This window comes from Marmota flaviventris, chromosome X (genome assembly GCF_047511675.1).
Source record: "Marmota flaviventris isolate mMarFla1 chromosome X, mMarFla1.hap1, whole genome shotgun sequence".
Classification (NCBI taxonomy): domain Eukaryota; kingdom Metazoa; phylum Chordata; class Mammalia; order Rodentia; family Sciuridae; genus Marmota; species Marmota flaviventris.
In genome coordinates this window covers 10,103,531-10,124,423 of record NC_092518.1, presented here as the reverse complement: position 1 = coordinate 10,124,423, position 20,893 = coordinate 10,103,531, and the positions used below count along the sequence as shown (strand labels likewise).

The 20,893-nt window shown below is 37.2% G+C and overlaps 1 protein-coding gene across 2 annotated transcripts in view; it reads left to right on the top strand.

Moving 5' to 3' along the window:
• The first annotated feature begins 4,115 nt into the window (after positions 1-4,115).
• The window catches only part of Ace2 (angiotensin converting enzyme 2), a 45,693-nt gene continuing 28,915 nt past the window's right edge, over positions 4,116-20,893 (top strand). For both annotated transcript variants that reach the window (XM_071606039.1, XM_071606038.1), the window contains exons 1-5: positions 4,116-4,301; positions 14,274-14,432; positions 17,034-17,127; positions 17,553-17,696; positions 20,047-20,159. In XM_071606039.1, the coding sequence (XP_071462140.1) occupies positions 4,116-4,301; positions 14,274-14,432; positions 17,034-17,127; positions 17,553-17,696; positions 20,047-20,159 (696 nt within the window). The remainder of the gene's footprint in view (positions 4,302-14,273; positions 14,433-17,033; positions 17,128-17,552; positions 17,697-20,046; positions 20,160-20,893) is intronic.

Genomic DNA, 20,893 nt, shown 5'->3' with positions numbered 1-20,893 from the left:
GATTGACTCAAGTTTTCTCCTATCTTTATATATGATGTTTTGTACCAGGACCAAATTTGATGATCAGAGCACTTGACAGTTTTTCCGTGGCTGAATTCATGCAGACTCCCTGGCTGACTCCCTTTTCCTTTCACAAATGACCCTGCTCATTCTATCGGTGAGCTCCTCAAGCCTGCTATTTCAGCACAGGTTAGCAAACTTCAACAATGCAGAATCCTATAGGCCAAATAAACCTTTGAGTCAAACTCAGCTAAGCTCTACTGCAGTGTCCTTGTAAAATGAACCTGCAAATGGTTTGCTTAAACATTTTAGTGTGGAAGTTTATTATTTATTACACTGCTTCTTTCATTTTAAGCATCTTTTATTATTAGGCTTCTGGTATTGTTATATACACTCTTATGTTATTCATATAATATAACATTCCTTTAAGGTGGATATAATATTATCATCAGCTTTTCAGTAAAGAAATTAGGTTCAGGGAGGATATCAAGTGCCTTAAGTCATATAGCTAATAAGTGGAAGAGTAAATTCACTATCTTATCTAAGTCTTTGTCTCAATGACAGTGCCACGATTGAGGAGAGTTGTCTACCCCAAGTCTTCCCAAATCTGAACTGTTCTTTAAATTATATTATTTTAGATCCATCTACTATCTTATTTATTTTCCTCTGGATAGTCTCTTGTATCTCTCTAAACTTGAACATAGATTATTTATTTATTTATTATCTAGATTATTTTGTATCTCATACTTCTATTAGCACAGTCCACTATAGTCTAAGATGGATTTACTTTTTGTTTGGGCATCCAAGTTGGATTTATAGTTGATATGAAGCTTTTATTCAATCATCTTGGCTGGGCTGCTGCAGGACTTCATTAACTGTTCTCTAAGCAGCAGGTGCACTGATCCTATTAAAACTTTTGCCAGGGCTGGGGATGTGACTCAAGCGGTAGCATGCTCGCCTGGCATGCGTGCGGCCCGGGTTCGATCCTCAGCACCACATACAAACCAAGATGTTGTGTCTGCCAAACACTAAAAAAAAATAAATATTAAAAAAAAAAAAAACTTTTGCCAGATACTCGCTCTGCTTGAAGCCTTCCATTGTCTTCCCACATTGCTTAGAGTAAAAGCCCAAGTGCTCTAAGGCCCTCCTGGTATGGCCCCTAGCTTCCTCCATACCCTTTGTACTTTCTGGTTCCCCTGTCTGGAAAAGTCTTCCCCTCGTTATCCGCATAGCTCTCTGCTCAAATGTCACCTCTTTGAGAGGCTGTCCTTGCAGAAAAATCTCCGCACTTCTTATTGTCTTTCCCTTATTTCCTGCTTATCATAGTCATAGCATTTATCATCAACTCTTTGTTTCTTTCCCTCACCTCACATAATAGGATAGTAACAGCCTTATTTATTGGTGTATATCTAACGTATAAAACAGTACCTGGTGCAGTAGGTAGTCAGCAAGTAATGGTTGAACCAGGATTATTGTTGTTTTGGACGTGAACTCTTTTTGATCAGACTGCCTAATCTTCTACTGTGTAGTTGTTTCAGGGGACATTTGGACCTAGTCATAGCGCTTTGTTTTATTAAATCCCTTGTTAAAATGGAAGATAAACTATGGCTTTAAAAAAAAAAAAAAAACAACCTATTGTGTTCTTTTATCAGAGGCAACATCTGGCTTATTCCCAGTGAAGTAGATATACATTTTTCCAAGTGCAAATCACGTTCTAAAAATTATGTTTTTGTCAAGTGTCAAGGTCAAACTCATTCCTCTATCCTTTTGAAATGAACCCCCACCTCCAGCACTTTTGAAAGTTAGAATAGCTTTCTTGTATGTTCAGTCTTCTAATTTTTTTCTGCTTCTCCATGATTTCTTAAAGACAATACATTCCTTTGGGCCAGTTGTTTTACTGGATCCCATCCCCTTGGGTTTTCATGGATTCTTTTCATTCTATCAGAACATCATATCTTCTCGATGGAGAATGAACACAAATTCCAAAACTCTAGTCAGTGCTTGCAGTTGTGCATCATGAGCTCATTTTCCTACAGAATCACTGTAAACAATTCCTCCATTTCCCTTGCTTGTCAAAGTTTATTGGCTTCCAGCATTTTCCTGTCTCACTCTTATCTCAGGCTTCTTGTCCACCTATTTTTAGCTTGAATTTTGGTTCTTGCTTTCTCCATTTCAATTTGATTATGTTGATCTTATTTTTTGCCTGAGAGAATTGATTTTGGACTACTGTATTTTCACCCCCAAACCTAAATATTTCATACGGGAAATTACCTGAATAGAGAATTGTTTCAACTTTTATTCAAGTAACAGCTCAACTCTTTGTTCAAAGACTTATGTGCTATTTCCGTTTTTGTAGCCTGTTTTTCTCCTAATATGTGAGAGAAGCGAGTGGATTTCAGCTTCCTTGAATGTAAAAGGAGCCTTACTGAAACTTCTACACTGATCACCCCCCAATCTCACTTTCTTTAAACATTCTTTCTTGTTATTTAAATTTGTCAACCACTTTGTTTTGTCAAATGATAGTATGTTTTAGATTCATATTTGATGTAGTAGTACCAAATCCATCATCTTCACTAAAGGCACAAGTCTGTCTGCTGTTCTTTAACTATAGCTCCATGACCACTCTTAGACTGTAGACTATATTTAGTTAAGGGTCTATATTGTAGAATCAGACTGTGGATCTATGCCTCATCTCCACCACTGATTATTGAAGTTTAGTAATTTTATGAGCAATTTCATAAGCAATAAAATGGCAATAAAAATATTTGCCTTTAGGTTTGTTATGATGCTTAAATAAAATATGTGCATATATGAATATGGCATAATGAATTCCATTATTATGTATAATTATAGTATACCAATAAAAAATTTAAAATATTACAACACAAAGCACTTTGAACAGTTATTGTTTCTTTCTTATTTATAATAACATGCATAATTTGGAATAAAGTTAAGTAGTGAGAATTTTTTTTAAGGCTTGGTTATTGCCATTTCATCTGAACCTGGAAGACTTGTTTTTCTGGGTGAAGAAATGTTTTCTCTGCATGAAGGTTTCATAATCACAATCAAGCAGGTCCATGAGCCCTGCCATTTGAAGTTGCTGCTCTCTTTTATCTGTGACATGCTTACACCCTGGTACTGAGAACACTATGCCAGCTCCTGAGATTCAACAGGATAACCACTAAAATCTCTCTGTTCTCTTGCCATGATCCTATGGCTATGGATGACCAGAACTTGACATGGGCACTCTTTGGATTTCATACATGCGGCAGCATTTCTTACTTCTCTTTAGCTTCAACTGAGTTTTGAACAGGTAAGTGAAAGGGAAGGACATCAAGTCAGCCTTAGAACTGGTGTTTAACATGGTCATCTAATAAGATGAAAATGAGCCGTTTGAAGTTTTCCACAGCTAGATCAGAGCCTTAGCCCATGCAGTGGAGAGTAGTCTCATAATTTAAAAAAAAAATGGCCATGGAAATTAAAATTAATCCAAAAAATGGATTTTATAAAGACAAAGTCTTTAAAAGGGAAAATATTACCCAACTACTGAGTTTCTGTGAACATGAGCTGGAAATAAAAATAAAAGAGGAATAACTGAATATTAGTGGAATTATCAGAAAAACATAAATGCCAACATTACCCCATGATTTCTAATTCTAACCCTCTCCATTACTGAAAAATCATAATACCCTCAGTGTATATTTAACAGTTTTGGGGGAATATATTAACCAAATGTACAAGTTTTGATTTAGCCATAAAGTGCTAGGAGAGCTAAGGTTTTCTAGGATTAATGAATAACATGTCTTTATTTGTTTTACTTTAAAGAATATCATTCTAAAATCTGTTTACATATCTGTCCTCTCCAGGATTAGGTTTATATTGGTTCAGCAGATTGTTTACTGTTTTCTTCTTCTTCGTTTTCTCCTCCTCCTCCTCCTCCTCCTTTTTTTCTTTCTTTTTTTTTTTTTTTTGGTGTGTGTGTGTGTGTGTGTGTGTGTTCCCTCCTCAATGCCCAACCCAAGTTCAAAGGCTGAAGAGAGAAAAACTCATGAGGAAATTTTACTCTAGGGAAAGTTGTTCAGTGGATGGGATCCTGTCCTGGCGCACGGGGAAAGATGTTAGGCTCTTCCTGGCTCCTTCTCAGCTTTGTTGCTGTGACTGCTACTCAGTCCACCATCGAGGAACTGGCCAAGACATTTTTGGACAAGTTTAACCAGGAAGCTGAAGACCTGGATTATCAACGTTCACTTGCTTCTTGGAATTATAACACAAATATCACAAAGGAGAATACCCAAAAGATGGTGAGTTCTCATGTTTACACAGCGGGTATTTGTTGCTTCTTACAGATTAGAACTACTGCCCATAAAACTAAAAAGGGAAATGAAAGAAATCTCTTGAGCTCTAAGCCTGGAAGTTTGCCTTTATATCCCTGATTCTGTAGTCCCAGATGACTAAACTTAATTGACCTTGGAGTTCATTTGAAAAAATGGCTGCAAAATCATTCACTGGTCTCAGTCCAGATTCTAGAAACAATATGCTTTACAACGTGATCATAATAATTGTCATTATAGTCCGAGTTATAAAGCATTTCATGGAAATGCTACTGTAATTGAGTTAATAATTTTCTCTAGTCTATAATGTCAACAGGGATATATAAAGACTAAAATGACATATTGACTAAAAAATGCAACTGGAGGCTTACTGAATGAACCAGCTAGTAATTAAGCTAACCAGGGGTTGGGTGAGACTGGACTTGGGAATTCCTTCTTTCATTGTCACGGAGTTCTGAGGGACTTCCAAGAGTGACAGAAGAGCCCTCCAAGAAAAACTATGATTAAACCAGTTCTGAAAAAAAAAATCTCAGAAAGTTCTAGGAAAGCAAAATGCTTTATTTGACAAGTACAAGGATTTAAGAAATTTTTCACAGATTCCCTAAGCAGTATCCTTACACAGTTAAGTGCTGGAAAAATCACACAATTAATTTGAGGAAAAAAAAATTGTGTTATTTGTGCAGCAAGTTCCTTCTTTCGAAAGTATTATAGTTTGGAAGCTTGTTTTTTTTTTTTTTCCAAATGATTAGTGTGTTGCATGTTTAATTTAAATAATTACTATTCACTGAACAGATTCAATCTGAAAATTGCTGCCTCATTTGAAATCCCCCAAGCTATTTTTTTTTTCTATTTTCTAAAGTTAAGAGGAAAGCCAGGAGATTTTGACAGCCCAGTGCTAGCATAGAAGATGTTTTGTCCTATCTTACATTTTGGTATTACCTCTCTTCATCTCATCATTGAACCCCCTCCATTTTTATTTGATTTCTGTTAGAGGTGATTGCAGAGTTTTGTGGGTTTCTTTTCATTCTCGGCTCAATGGTTCATGGGTGATGATGAGGTATACTAGAATAATACCCAAAAGCTAGAGCTGGACTACCTACATCCAAATTCTGATTCCACCACTTTTTAGGTGGGCGAAGTTGAGCTACTTAATTAGCTTTTGTCAGCCTTATTTTCTTCATCTGTGAAAAAAGTAACTAATACTCATATGTGCCTCATAGCATTGCTATGAAGACTAATTTAGTCTTAAAACCACAAGAACAGTGCTTGATGCTTGTGGGCATGGGAGAACAGTAAGACATCATTGTTATTAGTATGAGAAGGAGTTGGGTTTTTTGTTTTCAGAGACAGATTTATTTAGGAAAGCAGATACACATTCAAGGGAGATTGTGGGTCATCTCAAAAGAGGCACCTTTGGGGATAGATCAAGAAATACACATTCAGGAGAGAATGTGAGCCATCTCTGGAGGGAGAGACAGCAGGGAGTTAGAATTTTTTTTTCTCCCAGGGCCAAGGACCAAACTCAGGACCCTGTACATGCTAGGCAAGTGCTCTGACACTAGCTAAATTCCCAACCCCAGAGTTAGGATTTTTTAAAATACTTTTTAGCTGTAGTTGGACACAATACCTTTATTTTTATTTGTTTTTATTTTTATGTGGTGCTGAGGATCAAACCCAGCGCCTCGCATGTGCTAGGTGAGTGCTCTACTGCTGAGCCACAACCTCAGTCCCAAAGTTAGGATTTTTAAAGAAGCATGTAACAGTTCTGTTGAGAGCCCAGATGTGGAGAAGGCATGTTATGGAATGAGAGGTAGTGATGTTCATTGAAACCATCTCTGAATCATTAAAGTGTTATCACTTTTGAATTGTACAAAATGAAATGAAAGACAATAAATTACTAAATGTGGCTAAACTGGAAGAAAGGTATAAGTGCTTTAAAGGAACATTGAGAATATTTAAATGCAAGAAGCAAATGAGAGGTCCTGTATCTCCTTCAGCAGTGAAGAAGGGGCACGAATGCACTCAGGGGCACCTATGTGTATTTACTTGGGAAGGTGGGGAGGGAAGTGGCTCCTTCTATTCTCTGATCACATCTTGAGATTCCTAATGCACTGTGTACTGTGGCAGATGTAATAGAGAACTAGGCTGGGGATATAGCTTAGTTGGTAGAGTGCTTGCCTTACATGCACAAGGCCCTGGGTTCAAATCCCAGCAGCGCGTGCGCACAAACACACACACACACACACACCCAAAAAAAGACGAGGAATTGCTGAGATTTATTATGCTATAAGGATATGCACACACTATGGTCATGTATAAGTGTCTGCTATAGTAAGGGTGGACTCTGGGGTCTGACCTATTCTGGGTAGGTTCAAATACTACCTCTGAATCTTATAAATTGAGGGTCTTGGGTAAGTTTCTTTCTTTCTTTTGGATACTGGAGATTGAACTCAGGGGCACTCGACCACTGAGCCACATCCCCAGCCCTATTTTGTATTTTATTTAGAGACAGGGTCTTACTGCGTTGCTTAGTGCCTTGCCATTGCTGAGGTTGGCTTTTAACTCGTGATCCTCCTGAGCCGCTGGGATTACAGACATTTGCTATTGCACCCAGCTTGAGCAAGTTTCTTAACTTCCTTCAGCCCCAATTACCTCATCTATAAACTGAAGATTATTATCATAATACTAGTGATATAGTCTATGCTGTACCAGATTACTGAATTTGGTGAATTTATGTGTTTGAATGCATGTGACTTTAATCTTAGCACCATGTCTGGCAGTTCTCTACATCAACGTTGATGACAATAATATTATTCAGGGACTTTATATTCTGAAAGTCCCACAGTCTCACTGCTATCTCAAGTAGGTAGTTTTTTTTTTCCTTTTAAAATTATAAATACTAAGCTGGGCGTGGTGGTGCACACTTATAATTCCAGTGGCTGGGGAGGCTGAGACACGAGGATCTCAAGTTCAAAGCCAGCCTCCGCCAAAGCAAGGTGCTAAGCAAGTCAGTGAGTCCCTATCTCTAAATAAAATACAAAATAGGACTTGAGATGTGGCTCAGTGGTCGAGTGCCCCTGAGTTCAATCCCTGGTACCCACACAAAAAAATTATAAATACTAACTGATATTAACTGTACAAATTAATGGATTTCCCTATGACATTTCCATACGTGCATATATTATGTTTTAATCATATCACCCCTCCTTACGATCCTCCCTTGCCCTCAGTGGGTGGTTTTTAAAGAAATATTTACCAGAAAAAGTCAGAGCTAGGGAAAGTGAGAGTCTCCCACCTCTGAGACTCTTCTGATATTCACAGTGCAGTTACTGAAATGATATGAACTTGGGGGCAATGCAGTTCCCAGAAACAGCCATAATGTTCCTTCCTTTGCCTGCTTCTTGGCCTGTAAGCAGCAAACTCAGGGTCAGGAATTAACAAATATCAACCTTTGACTGTGTATCTTGACAACAAACCTTTCCTGCACAAAGGGGAGAATTCATCCCCATAAATTTATATACTACTGACTTCATGTTTTATTATAGACCAACATCTGTTCTTATAAAATGTACTAACTTGCTAAATTAAAAACAGTGTGGATTTATTTTAATGAGACTATCTGATGATCTGGTTTATTTTCTTTGGAATTAAACTATAAATGAACTTCTTGGACAGAGAAAATAACTGCCCCTGTAATCACCAGTGTTTTAACATTTGCTCAGCAATAATCCACTCAAGTGAAAGCAAGTAAAATATTTGAAATTACCATTAATATTTTTAAGGCCACTTGGTGTTTCAATTCTTGATATCGTTATACCTTAAGAAGATATATTTGTTTATTTCCTCAAAGAGGTTTTATAAATTCTGAAAAATGTTCTCCAATGACATGAATATAAGGTGCCATAAAGCAGATTTTGGGCAGATTATTAATGCATAGGCAAATGTTTGAAAAAAAATCAAATTATAATAAATAATCTTGCCACCAAAAGTTGTAATACATAGTAAAAATGACATAAATTAGAAGTAATCTAGAAAATCCAGGTTGGATATATGTGGGCTTTCTCCTGGGAACTAATGAGTTGTTAGAAATCATTTTTAACTCAGGAAAAAAACCTAGAAGTCATTCAAGATTGTTCCCTGAAGACTGAATAAGTTTCCATGACCACAATAGTCTAGACAGTTGTGGATATAAGAGAAAACATTTTCCCATGTCTTTAGAAACATAATGCTAGTGGCCCTGTTTAAAGGAAGAATTTTATAAAAGGACACTGTTACACCAAAAAGAGCAATCAGAGTGATTTAAGGGGATCAGAGGCAGTTGGGTGCTACAGAAAACCTGACTCAAAATGAAAAAGAAATCTGAATAGTTTGAGATGGAACAAGAAAGGATGGATGGAGTATTCACAACTATATTGGCTAAACCTCTTAATACTAGAAAGGTAGTACAGTTGAAAGCTCAATAGAGATAAATTTAGAGTAAATAGAAGGAAGTGCCATTTACACTAAGGTGGCAACACTGATAAGACTTGTAAAACTGAGCTATTCTTTAATCTAAAAAACGTGAGACATTTAAAACTGTAAATGGTTTTTTGACGTGTTTAAGCAAATGTGTGAATTGTAGATCCACTGTGGCTTAAGGAAGTATGGTCAACTGCATTTGATGGACTTAGTTCTTCATCCTTTCCTATAATAGTGTCTAAGGTCACGTCAGTCTGTTTGCAGTGCTGTCCCACAGCAGGTTATGTGACTGTGTCCTTCATCATGCGTCTTGGTTTGTGTTAGCAGAAATGATGAAAGCAGAAGCTTGGAATGCACTTGAATAATTGGGCTTGTTCTTTGCATCTTTTGCCTTTGCCAAGAAAACCTGCCTGGGCTAGCCAACTGAAGACCAGAGACACGTGGAACAGTTGCCCAAGCAGAAGCCAACTCCCAGAGTTGTAAGGAAATCTAGCCAAGATCGGCAGAGCTACCTGCCAAGCCCCAGTGATTCTAGACACATAAACAATAAATACTTAGGGCATTATGGTTTTTGGTTGTTTCTTATATAGTATCATTGTAGTAACAGACAACTTACACAGGAAGGGAAATTTGGGAATCAGCATGACATTTGTATGTTTATATCCCATCAGTTTAACATTATTAAAGATAATCTGCTATTTCCATATTGCTCCTTGGTGTAACTTTGACCTATCAGGATAATGGACTGACTTGTCAGCCTATGGATATGACTTAGTATGGCAATCCTTAGATCAAGTTGTAAGAATGTAACTTAAAATAATAGAGGGCATCAAACTTAATCAGTATAGAGTCCTAAAAGCAACTTTAGAAAGAACACACTTGATTTTTAATAGTGAAGCCGAAAACTCTCCAGCAACATAGGTGGTCCTGGACCATTGTTATCCTTGGAGAGAGCAAGATTCCATTGCTAGTAGAGGCAGCCTGGTTCATTGTTTTAGTATTTGGTAGTACCAACTACAGCTGCTCCAAACTCTTGTCAATGAAACTGAGTGCACATTTAAGACTGCCCAGCTGGAGTCTGCAAGGTCTCTAAGAACACTTCATAAATACTTCTTAGTTGTCAGAAGTTAGAGACCCACACTTTTTTTTTTTTTTTTTTTTTTTGTACTGGAGATCTAACCCAGGGACACTCTACCACTGAGCCACATTCCTAGCTTTGTTTATTTTTTATTTTTAGATAGGGTCTTGCTAAGTTGCTGAGGCTGGCTTTGAACTTGCCATCCTCCTGTCTCAGCTTTGGGAGTTGCTAGGATTACAAGCATGTACCACTGTGCCTGGCAGAGTAGGGTATTTCAAAACCACTATTCTATACTCAAGGAAAAAAATGTTGACTTAATCCTTATCTCTAACGAGTCTGTCCCATGCTTCAATGTACCCATAATACCCACACACAAGCATAGGAGTAAGGAAAGACACTGTAATGCAGTAAAATGGAATTTAGAGCTGAGCACTTTCCCCTCAGAAGATAAAATTCAGAAAAACAAAAAAGTCTATAAGTGTTTAAAAATTAAAGTTTTCAACTATTAAAACTGTCATGTAAAATACCAAAAAAAATAATATTTTGAATCCTAAGGTGGAGTGGTGGAATTCATATTCATATAAGTTATATTACTGTTAAATAAGTGTTTTTAAAAATATACCAGTTTGGAGCCAGGCCCTGTGGCGCACACCTGTAATCCAGCAGTTCAGGAGGCCGAGGCAGGAGGATTGCGAGTTCAAAGCCAGCCTCAGCAACTTAGCAAGGCACTAAGCAACTCAGTGAGACCCTGTCTCTAAATAAAGTACAAAATAAGGCTGGGGATGTGGCTCAGTGGTTAAGTATCCCTGAGTTCAATTCCCAGTACACAAAAAAAGCCAGTTGTAGCTCAGTGGTAGAGCACTTGTGAGGTACTGGGTTCCATCCTTGGCAGCACATAAAAATAAATAAATAAAATAAGGTATTGTGTCCATCTACAACTAAAAATATTTTTTAAAAAAGAAGGGTTATTTTTTAATGCCAGTTTGGGGGAGGGGTATACTTAAAATGTAACCTGGGCAGCTTCATCTTTGAACCTGATGTGGCGTTGAGAGCCATATCTAGAAACTGGGCCAGAATATGGAACTCAAGGTTTTCTTCCAAGCTTGTTATGCTCCAAGGTACTAGATGAACAATGTGTGTCTTGTTCCCAAATGCTCGTGTATGGCTATGGAAAATTTTCCTCTTTTAGTTGCTTCTCTCCTGCCTTCCACAGAGATAGTGTGGAATGTCACCTATTTTATCTGTACTAGTTTCTCTCAAGTGTGGAATGTCACATATGTTATCTGTACTAGTTTCTCTCAAGCCCTGGATTTATGTAGACTAGTGTACTATGTTTCATTTTAACCATTATTCAGGTCCAAAAACTACATGTAGCTGTTGACCATTATCTAAACAATCTGAATAGTATGTATGAACTGACTTTCATTCTCTGTATTCCAGCCAATCTGTTTTATTTAGGCTCAAGAGCCTTAACGTGAGGATATAAAATAAGTTGTAAATAATATTAAAAAGAATAGCTTGGGAAGGAACAGTATATCCTCAGAGACCAAAATGCAAGGCAATGTGAAGTAACTGTTTGGTGATATAAAGTATAACACTTGTAAAATAGTAGTGACAAATAAAATCAAATCAGATAGCCTAAAAGTTCCCACATGCAATAAAATAAAAAATGCTGTAAGACTGAAGCATTTGGGGTAGTTGTTAGTTGTTTTCAAAAATGATCAGCAATAACATTATAATTTGCCATCAAAGTTTTACCAGAAATTTTACATAAGAAAAAATTATCCTGGACTGGATGAAGAAAGGTAGGGATTGATAAGACAGTTATCTGTAGACCAAATTCCTCTTTCCACAGTTCACTCCCTCCCACTCCTGCATGTTAGAGAGAAAACTAGAATGTGTCAAATACAATCCCTAAGACAGTGGTTCAGAGCATTAGCTTTGGAAGTAAATACACCTGGGTTGGTGCCCCGGTTCTTTCAATTACTAGCTGTGTGACCTAAGAAAGGTTGCTGACATGCTCTGTCTCATTTCCCTCATTTTAAAAATGGGGATGATGACAACTTCTTCAAAAAGTTGTCACATGTGAAGATTAACTGAGAAGCAGTTCCTGAGGGGTTGTGGGTATTCAATAAAGACAAAAAAATATTTTCTATTTTCACTGCCACTATTTTTCTTCATCTCTTGTTTGGTCCATTATTGTGACTGTTGTGTACAATTCTCATCATGTCACATGCCTGTTTAAAGCTTCTCAGTGAATGCTTGATACTCACAGGATAAAAGTAAAATTCCTTGGCCTGGAAAGTGCAATCATGCCTGTAGTTCCGCCTGTGGGATCTGTACTAGTTACCTATTATATTAAAAGTTACCACAAGGTTAGTGGCTTAAAATAACCCACATGTATTCTACCACAGTTTCTGTGGGTGAGGAGTCCAGGCACAGTTTAGCTGGATCTTCTATTTCTAATTCTCATAAGTCACATTCAAGGTGGCAGCTAGAGTTGGGGTCTCATCTGAGGCTTGAGGTGAGAGAGATCTACTTCCAAGCCAGTGTGGTTGATGTTAACATTCAGATCTTTGTATGCTGCTGAACTAAGGTTCTTGGTTTATTGCAGGATGTTAGTCAGAGGCCATCTTGGATTCCTTCCCATGTGGCCCTTTCCATAAGATAGCTTGTATTATGGCTTCTTGCTGCATCAAAGTCAACAAAGGAGACTTCTAGCAAGATAAAATTTATAATCTTTTGTGATACAAATATGTATATCCTGTCACCTTGCTGTACACGGATGGCTAGAAGAAAGTCACAGGTCTGTTCTTAAGAAAAGGGTGTGCCCACCAGAGGGAGGGATCATGGGAGCCATCTGTCTGCCACATGCAGGATTGAATGCTGGTAATTGATTGCCAGTTCCACTATTTCTCTAAGCCTAATGGAGACACAGTGGTTTTCTATCTCACAGTTGTTAAAATCTTAAATGAAGCCAGGCACAGTGGTGCATGCCTGTAATCCCAGTGACTCGGGAGGTTGAGGCAGGAGGATGGCAAATTCAAAGCCAGCCTCAGCAACTTAACATGGCCCTATGTAACTTAGAGAGACCCTGTCTCAAAATAAAAGGGCTGGGGATGTGGCTCAGTGGTTAAGTGCCTCCTGGGTTCAGTTCCTGGTACCAAAAAATTAAATAAAAGCTCAAATGAGGTAAATGATTTGCAGAGGATTCTACACTCATCCAACTCATACATACTTTAAGGTTTGTCTTACATTCTACCTCCTCTATGAGGGCTTGGCCAAGTCTGATCACCCACATGAATTTTTTGTTTCTTATAACACAAATCGGGCCACTCATAGTTTATTCAGTATTATATACTCATGTTTCATAAATGAAACATTCATGATGTTTATCCATCTGATAAAATTAAAGCAACTTAAGAGCAAGGATTTTTTCTCTGTAAGTAATAAAGTAACATTTATTAAATATTTAGGATGTGTCAGGCATTCTGGTAATCATTTTATTAATTATTAATTCTTCTAATCCTTCCATCAACCCTTTGATAGAAGTCCTATTATTACTCTTATTTTGCAGATAAGGCAACTGGCTTGGAGATGCTAAGTAATTTGTCCAAGGTCATATAGCTAGTCAGAGGTGTCTGACTCCAGGGATGAAGTTCTTACCTACTTCATATGCTACTCTTTTGTATGGTCTAGGGCAGTATGATATACAAAGTAGTTGTTCATTTTAATCTTTGATACATGGAAATGAATTTATTTTGGAGGGAGAAGACTGCTAGAGAAGTCCACTTTCCTACTGATGTTCAAGATGGATTGGGAGTGGGGGGCAAGTGTGTCCTGGCATCCTGCTTATTGATTTCTTTTGCTGGTAGAAAGTTTCCATGGCTACCAAATAGCCACATCCTATGAAGCCTTCTTTTGAGATCACAACTTAAGTTCAGAATCTTTGTGCTATGTCATAACACCTAGGAGCTTACTGTGATCTGGTTCTCATTCATTCCTCTTGGTTCCCATGGTCATGAGGGACTATATTCCCACTATGTCCACTCTGTGTTCTACTCAGTTCTCCTTTAAGAGCATTCATCCTTGAATCCTTAGCCAACTCACCCAGTCACTGAACTAAGGCCATAAATTCCAAGGCCTCACAGTGTGAATTATCTGTGAGAATTTACTTCCAGTTCTGGGGACAGGACCCTTGGGAAAACTAGGCACTGGGCCAGAAAGAGAGAGTGACCAAGAGTGGCCTGGTCACCCTTAACCTGACCTTGACCTTCAGCAAAGTAGAGGACTAAGCCACTCAGGAAATAGTATATGTTTCACCAGATGTTCTCTGGACTATATCTTCTGCTTTATCTATTTAATCTGTGCTCTTCCAACTTCAATTTTATTTTTTGCCATTTCAGAATGAGGCTGAGGCAAAATGGTCTGCCTTTTATGAAAAGCAGTCAAAGCTTGCTAAAGCTTATCCACTACAAGAAATTCAAAATTTCACACTCAAGCGTCAATTGCAGGCCCTTCAGCAGAGTGGGTCTTCAGCGCTCTCCGCCAATAAGAGGGAACAGGTATGTTTCGGAACATTTCAGTACTGCCCCCAAGAGTTGAAATGTTTGGGAAATATTAACATTAATGTCACCCATGGATGCTTCTTTCATCTGCAAAGATAGTAATGCTGACATTAGAAAGAGATTTGTACCTCGGTCAAGTGACTGTAATTTATTATACAAACTGGCATCTCTTGGAGGGTGAAAGAAGACATTGGGTTCTGATATGGAAAGAAGTGAGTAGGAATGTATCACTCTGCACCCCGTGATCTACACCAACTAAGACAGTCAAGGACTATATTAGATTGTTTTGTTTTTTTGATAGCCAAATGCCATGGTTGGCTCATGTCAACCTCACTGTCAATGGAGTCTCCAAATCTCTTACACCAATGTTGCTTTCAAATGGCACTCTAAAATTTTGTTTTCTTAGTTTGTCCAAATTTGAGAAAGCCTATATTCACCCCTGTTAAAATAACATCCCTCATTCCATTCCTCTAGCCAAGGAATTGGCAAAGTTTTTTTCTGTAAAGGAACAAATAGTAACTATTTTAGGTTTTGCAGGCCATATTGTTGGTGTCACAACTAGTCAGCTCTGCCATTGTAGCAGGAAGTCAGCCATAGCTAATACATAAATGAATGGATGTGGCTGTATTCCAACAAAACCTAACAAAAACAAGCAACAGACAGGACTTGGTCTGCAGACCATAGTTTGCAGACCCCTGTTATAACCTACTGAAATATTTTTATCTAAAATATTTAGTTATTTAACATCAAAGTCGTCTTTCTCAGTTACTTGTCCTTTGGAACAAGGACATTTTTATAAAAATAAAAATGCATGATAAGGACAAAGATAAAGCCATATGGTATTTATTTCTACAAGTTGATATTTATTATTCTGCATTCTTTGGATCCAATTATCCCACGAGTTATCAATCCTCTTTATCTTATCCATTCCATGTTTCTCCGTTGTTTTCACAAGGACACCATGAGAAATCTTGGCCTTTTAATTTAGGCAGCATACTCTAGCCTGGATGGGACCTGGACATTCTATTTTTAAAAGATCCCCAAATAATTTTAATAGGTAGCCAGAATTGAAAACTGCTTAAATGCAAGTAAGAGCTTGAAGTGTCTGGGAAGGAGGGAGACTCCAGGATGCATGTGTTCAGTGAAGAGAAGGAAGGGAGATTAAGGAAGCAGATAGAGAAAGAGACTCTGAGGAGTTTTGTGCCAAGGGAAAGAATCTAGGTTTATTGTCTTGGACTATGGGATTTGTGGAAGTTTCAAGCATGGTATCTAGTTAATGTTTTAGGATAATGACTCTGTAGCAGAGTAGAAAAAATAATGGAAGAGGGAACTAGAAAAAGGGGAAACAGGACCTTTAATACAGTGCTTCTTAAATCATATCTTCCCTTCCTCCCTCCTTCCCCAGTCCCACCCATCACTTCCCTTTCTTCCTTTATTTCCAATCCACAGCAAATCAATATTTGATTAAGTTCATTAATTACATACTTAGATACCATGGAAATTTCAAATCATTTAAAGCTTATAAACATGTACTCTCACAATTCCTGTGCCTACCACAGCATGGAAAAGATCTTTTGCTGCCTTGCACTGACCCAGAGGCATGCTTTGCATAGCATGCCTTTCTTCACATAATTATCATCACTTTCCTTGACCTACAGAACAAAGTTTGAATTTTTCACTATGGCATACATGGTCCCTCATGATCTGGCCCCTGCTTACCTCTGCCTTTCTCATCTCCTCCATTTTCCCCAGTGAACATCGGTGCTCCACTTTTATTCAACATCTTGCCACTCCTTGAAAATGCATTATCATTTCCAACCTCCTCCCATTTTTAGGCTCTTCTCTCTACTTCCCTTCTGTACCAGACTAACTCCTACTTCTGTGTGACACAGCTCTAATGTCTTATCCTCTTTGAAGTCGTTTGTGAGTCTCCAGGCTATACATCCCTATTCTACCCTCTCATCAATACTGCCACATCACTTTTTGGTGACAGTTATTATAACACTTGTCATTCTGTTATGTAGTTATTGATTTCATGGCTGCCTCACTGTCTCATGACTCTGGGGTCTTTGAGGGCCTGTGACTTGTTTATTTCAGAATTGTCAAAGTGTAGGACATAGTAGAGACTCAATAAATGCTGAATAAAAGAAAAAATGCACATATTTTCCTATAAGTAATTGAGAAACATTGTTGGAGTTCTGGTAGATCTGTTCATTTCAATTACTCCACATACATTTATTATGTGTTTATAAGGCTATGTGCTAGTTGACAGTGAGGAAAATTAAATGTATTCCTCCCTTACATACAGGAAGAAATATGGAAAAGAAGTGAATCGCTGCATTCTGAGGGATCAAAAAGCCACATTAGGGGGCTGGGGTTGTGGCTCAGTGGTTGAGCACTCACCTAGCATGTGTGAGACCCTGGGTTCAATCCTCAGCACCGCATAAAAATAAGTAGATAAAATAAAGATATTGTGTCCATCTACAACCAAAAAGTAAATATTAAAAAAAGCCACATGACCAAAAGGATATCTTTAAGTTAGCATTCTCTTTAGCACATTTTCCATTTCCAATATTATTTATTATCTTTAATTTGCAGTTGAACACAATTCTAAATACGATGAGCACCATCTACAGTACTGGAAAAGTGTGTAACCCAAAAAAACCTCAAGAGTGCCTACTACTTGAGCCAGGTAGGCTATTAATTTTGAGTACTGATTGTGAAATTTACTTTTTTTTAATTCCAAATTTTAAAAATGAGATTGACTTTAGATTATGACATTTCACTTTTCAGATGGGCAACTGAAAGATGATAAGATTACAGATTTGTGTTTCAGCATAGATGCTCTTTTAACTTCAAAAAAATCTCATTATAAATTCTATCACATTCAAGTAATTTGTCAAGTAAATTATTGCACTGGTTTATTTTTCTCTGTAAACACAATTTGGATCTATAGTAAGGGCAAGGAAGTGAGTTAATCACAAGATTTCATTTAATAACTTTATGACCTTGATGTCTGCCAACTTTACTTTTAATTCTTTAAAATTCATATAATTATTTACAAAAAGATTTTTTACAAATGCATGTTTATTTTCCTTTGGGGCTTTGGGATAACAGGTTTGGATGGAATAATGGCAAATAGCACCGACTACAATGAGAGGCTCTGGGTTTGGGAAGGCTGGAGGTCTAAGGTTGGCAAGCAGCTGAGGCCATTATATGAAGAGTACGTGGTCCTGAAAAATGAGATGGCAAGAGCAAACAGTAAGTTTATTGGACTTAGAGTTCCTGGAGATCTCTGGGACCATGGGACTATTTATCATTCATTATTAAGCCTGACCTTGGATATTAAGATGTCTCTAAATTAATAATCATTTGCTAAACAATTCATGTTACCTGTTTCAACAGGAAACTACTGGGGCATATAAAAAGGTGCATTGAAACTCTAAGGTTTAAACAGCTCAGGAATGAGATTCAACTACAAGATCTCAAAGGAATTAATTGTCCAGAAATTATTAATTATAAGTTATTCAAGGAAGTCTCAGTCCCCCAAGGGGACTGAAGGAGGGAATCAGGGGATTGAGTTAGTATCCTATTTCTTAGACAGAATTAGAGACAGTGACATTATCCCTTATATAAACCCTCATCTGGCCATAGTTCATTTTCAAAACTCATTTACAGGGGCTGGGGTTGTTGCTCAATGGTAGAGCGCTTTCCGAACACGTGTGAGGCACTAGGTTCGATTCTCAGCACCACATAAAAGTAAATAAAATAAAGGCATTGTGTCCATCTACAACTAAAAAAAAATTTTAGAAACTTATTTACATATCTACCTCTGGGTGATGGCTCAGAAAGAAACAAAAAATCAGGTTAAGCTGGAAACCCTTTATTTTTTTCCATTGTAATTATAACTTGAATCAAGTAGTCATAAAAATATTAACTTGGGAAAGAATTTCCATATCTCATAACTTATTCTTCTACCTTTATAATGAGCTGAAGTCATGGTGTTATGAATAACTTTATGCTTTCATAATTCACTGCCCTCTGGGGTTGAGTAAGAATTTTTTCATTTATTGTTATTAGTTTCTTCCACAGCCTTAGGCAAACTGAAGACAGTAGCTTATCATCAATTTTATTATAATATCATGCATATCCTTCTATCCAAATTATTTCTTTCCTCATCTTCCTGATCATCCATTGCCAATGTGTGTGTAAAAATAAAAATGATTAAAATACATTTGCAAACTTTATTAGCTAATACCCTAATACCAGCTTGTTTTTCCTGATGGTTAGATACTAAATGAAGCACAGAGAGATGTGCTATGTATACATATAATTTGCAAACAAACACAGGCCCACTGTTACAGTGTCTAAGATGGGTTATATCATATCTGAAAATCTAAGGTCCTGAACAAAATGAAAATAAAAAGATTTAGAGATTCAATCATATGTTTTAAAGCTAATAATATAAACTGACATATGGAGTAAAGACCCAGGGCTGGGAAAGTAGAAGTGTGTTTCTGTCCCTTACCAGCTATATGACCTTAGCCTAGTGGTTTAATTGCTCTAGGCATAGGCTGTTGGTGACAATGTAGATTGGTGTAGCCATTATAGAAAACAGTGTGAAGGTTCCTAAAGAAAATTTAAAAAGAACTACTGTATGTGACCTAGCAATCCCTCTTCTTCGTATATACTTAGAGGAAATGAAATCACCACCTCAAACAGATATCTGCACTCCCATGTTCATTGTACATTATTTATAATAGTCAAGAAATGGGAACAACAGAGGTACCAATTAACAGACAAATGGATAAGAAACTGTGGAACAAATGTATAATAGAATGTTATTCAGCTTTAAAAAAGGGGAAACTCTACCATTTGCTACAACATGGATGGACCTGGAGGACGTTATGCTAAATGAAATAAACTTGACAGAAGAAGAAAAATACTGCATGGTTTCACTTATGTGTGGAACCAAAAAAACTTTTTTAAAAAAGGTCAAATATACAGACAAAGACAATAAAATCATGGCTACTAGGGATGGGATAGGAGGAAATGGGGATATGTAGGTCAAAGGATACAAAGTAGCAGGATATAATGAGTTTAGAGATCTAACGTACATGAGGACTGCAGTTAATGTAGTTTCCTATATTCAGAATTTTTGCTAAATGAGTAGATTATAGCTGCTCTTGCTATGGGAGGAAAGATGCAACATGATGGATATATTAATTTGTTTCACTATCATAAACATTTTAATATGTGTCTGTGTCTCATAACATCATGTGTATACCTTAAATATACACAATACAATTTATTTCAGAAGTAAGCACAGGCTGTTCATCTGTGTAGTGAGGGCTCTAATAATGACAATCTCCTATAGTTTTGTGTTTATTAATAAGATAATACATTTAAACTGCTGACACAGAACAAGTGCTTAACAGAATTAGCTAATGTTGTTATTCATTTATATTCCTTTGAGTTGATGTTTGGAAGGACAATAAAAATGTGATAAACCTTTAAATTTCTTTTAACTTCCTTGCAAGCTAATCTTTGCAAACTCCATTTTCTCTCTTTTCTTTCACTTATGTTCTCTTGTTTTGCTTTTGAAAACCAGATTATGAAGACTATGGGGATTATTGGAGAGGAGATTATGAAGCAGAGGGAGCAGATGGTTATGGCTATAACCACAACCAGTTGATTGAAGATGTGGAACGTACATTTGCAGAGGTAACTGAGGAACCAGAGCACACTGGAAGTGGGAAAATCTCCAAAGGCATTCTGGGTTGTTTTTAACATACTGGGCAGCCATTCCCAGGCTGACTAGAATTATGGAATATTAGAGCTTGAAAAGATTTTTGAATAATAGGGCAGCCCCTACACATGATCAGAGTTGCTCTGCTTAACTCCTCCTTTCACTCACTGATTAGTAGTTGCCAATAGACAGATTCTAAGAAGGAATACTCTTTTAGATTATAAAGAATGGCTTTTGTGAGCTATTTGTGGCTGGCAATGTCTTCCTTTATTAGTAGAACCATAAGGTTTTCTCCTTTCTGAGGAACAATTGATACTATTATTTCATTAGCCTTTGACTAAGGTAGTTTTTCCCATATTTTATTAGTATATTATAGCTGTATATAATGGTGGGATTTGTTGTTACATATTTGTATATGCACACAATATAACAATATAATTTGACCAATATCATTCCCTAGTATTTCTCCTTTCCCTCCCCTTGACTAAAGAAGTTTTTATAGGGAAGAGAGTACTATAAGTAGAAGTGTCCTATGGACACTTCTCACTATGCCCCTCTTTCATTTTGACCTCCCATGCCTCCCCTTTATCTCTACACCTTCAAACTTCTGATGTGAATCTATTGTCACAACCATAGTTGGGCAGAACTGTCAAAAATGGAAGTAAGCCAGACATGGTGGTGCACACTTGTAATACCAGCCACTCCATAG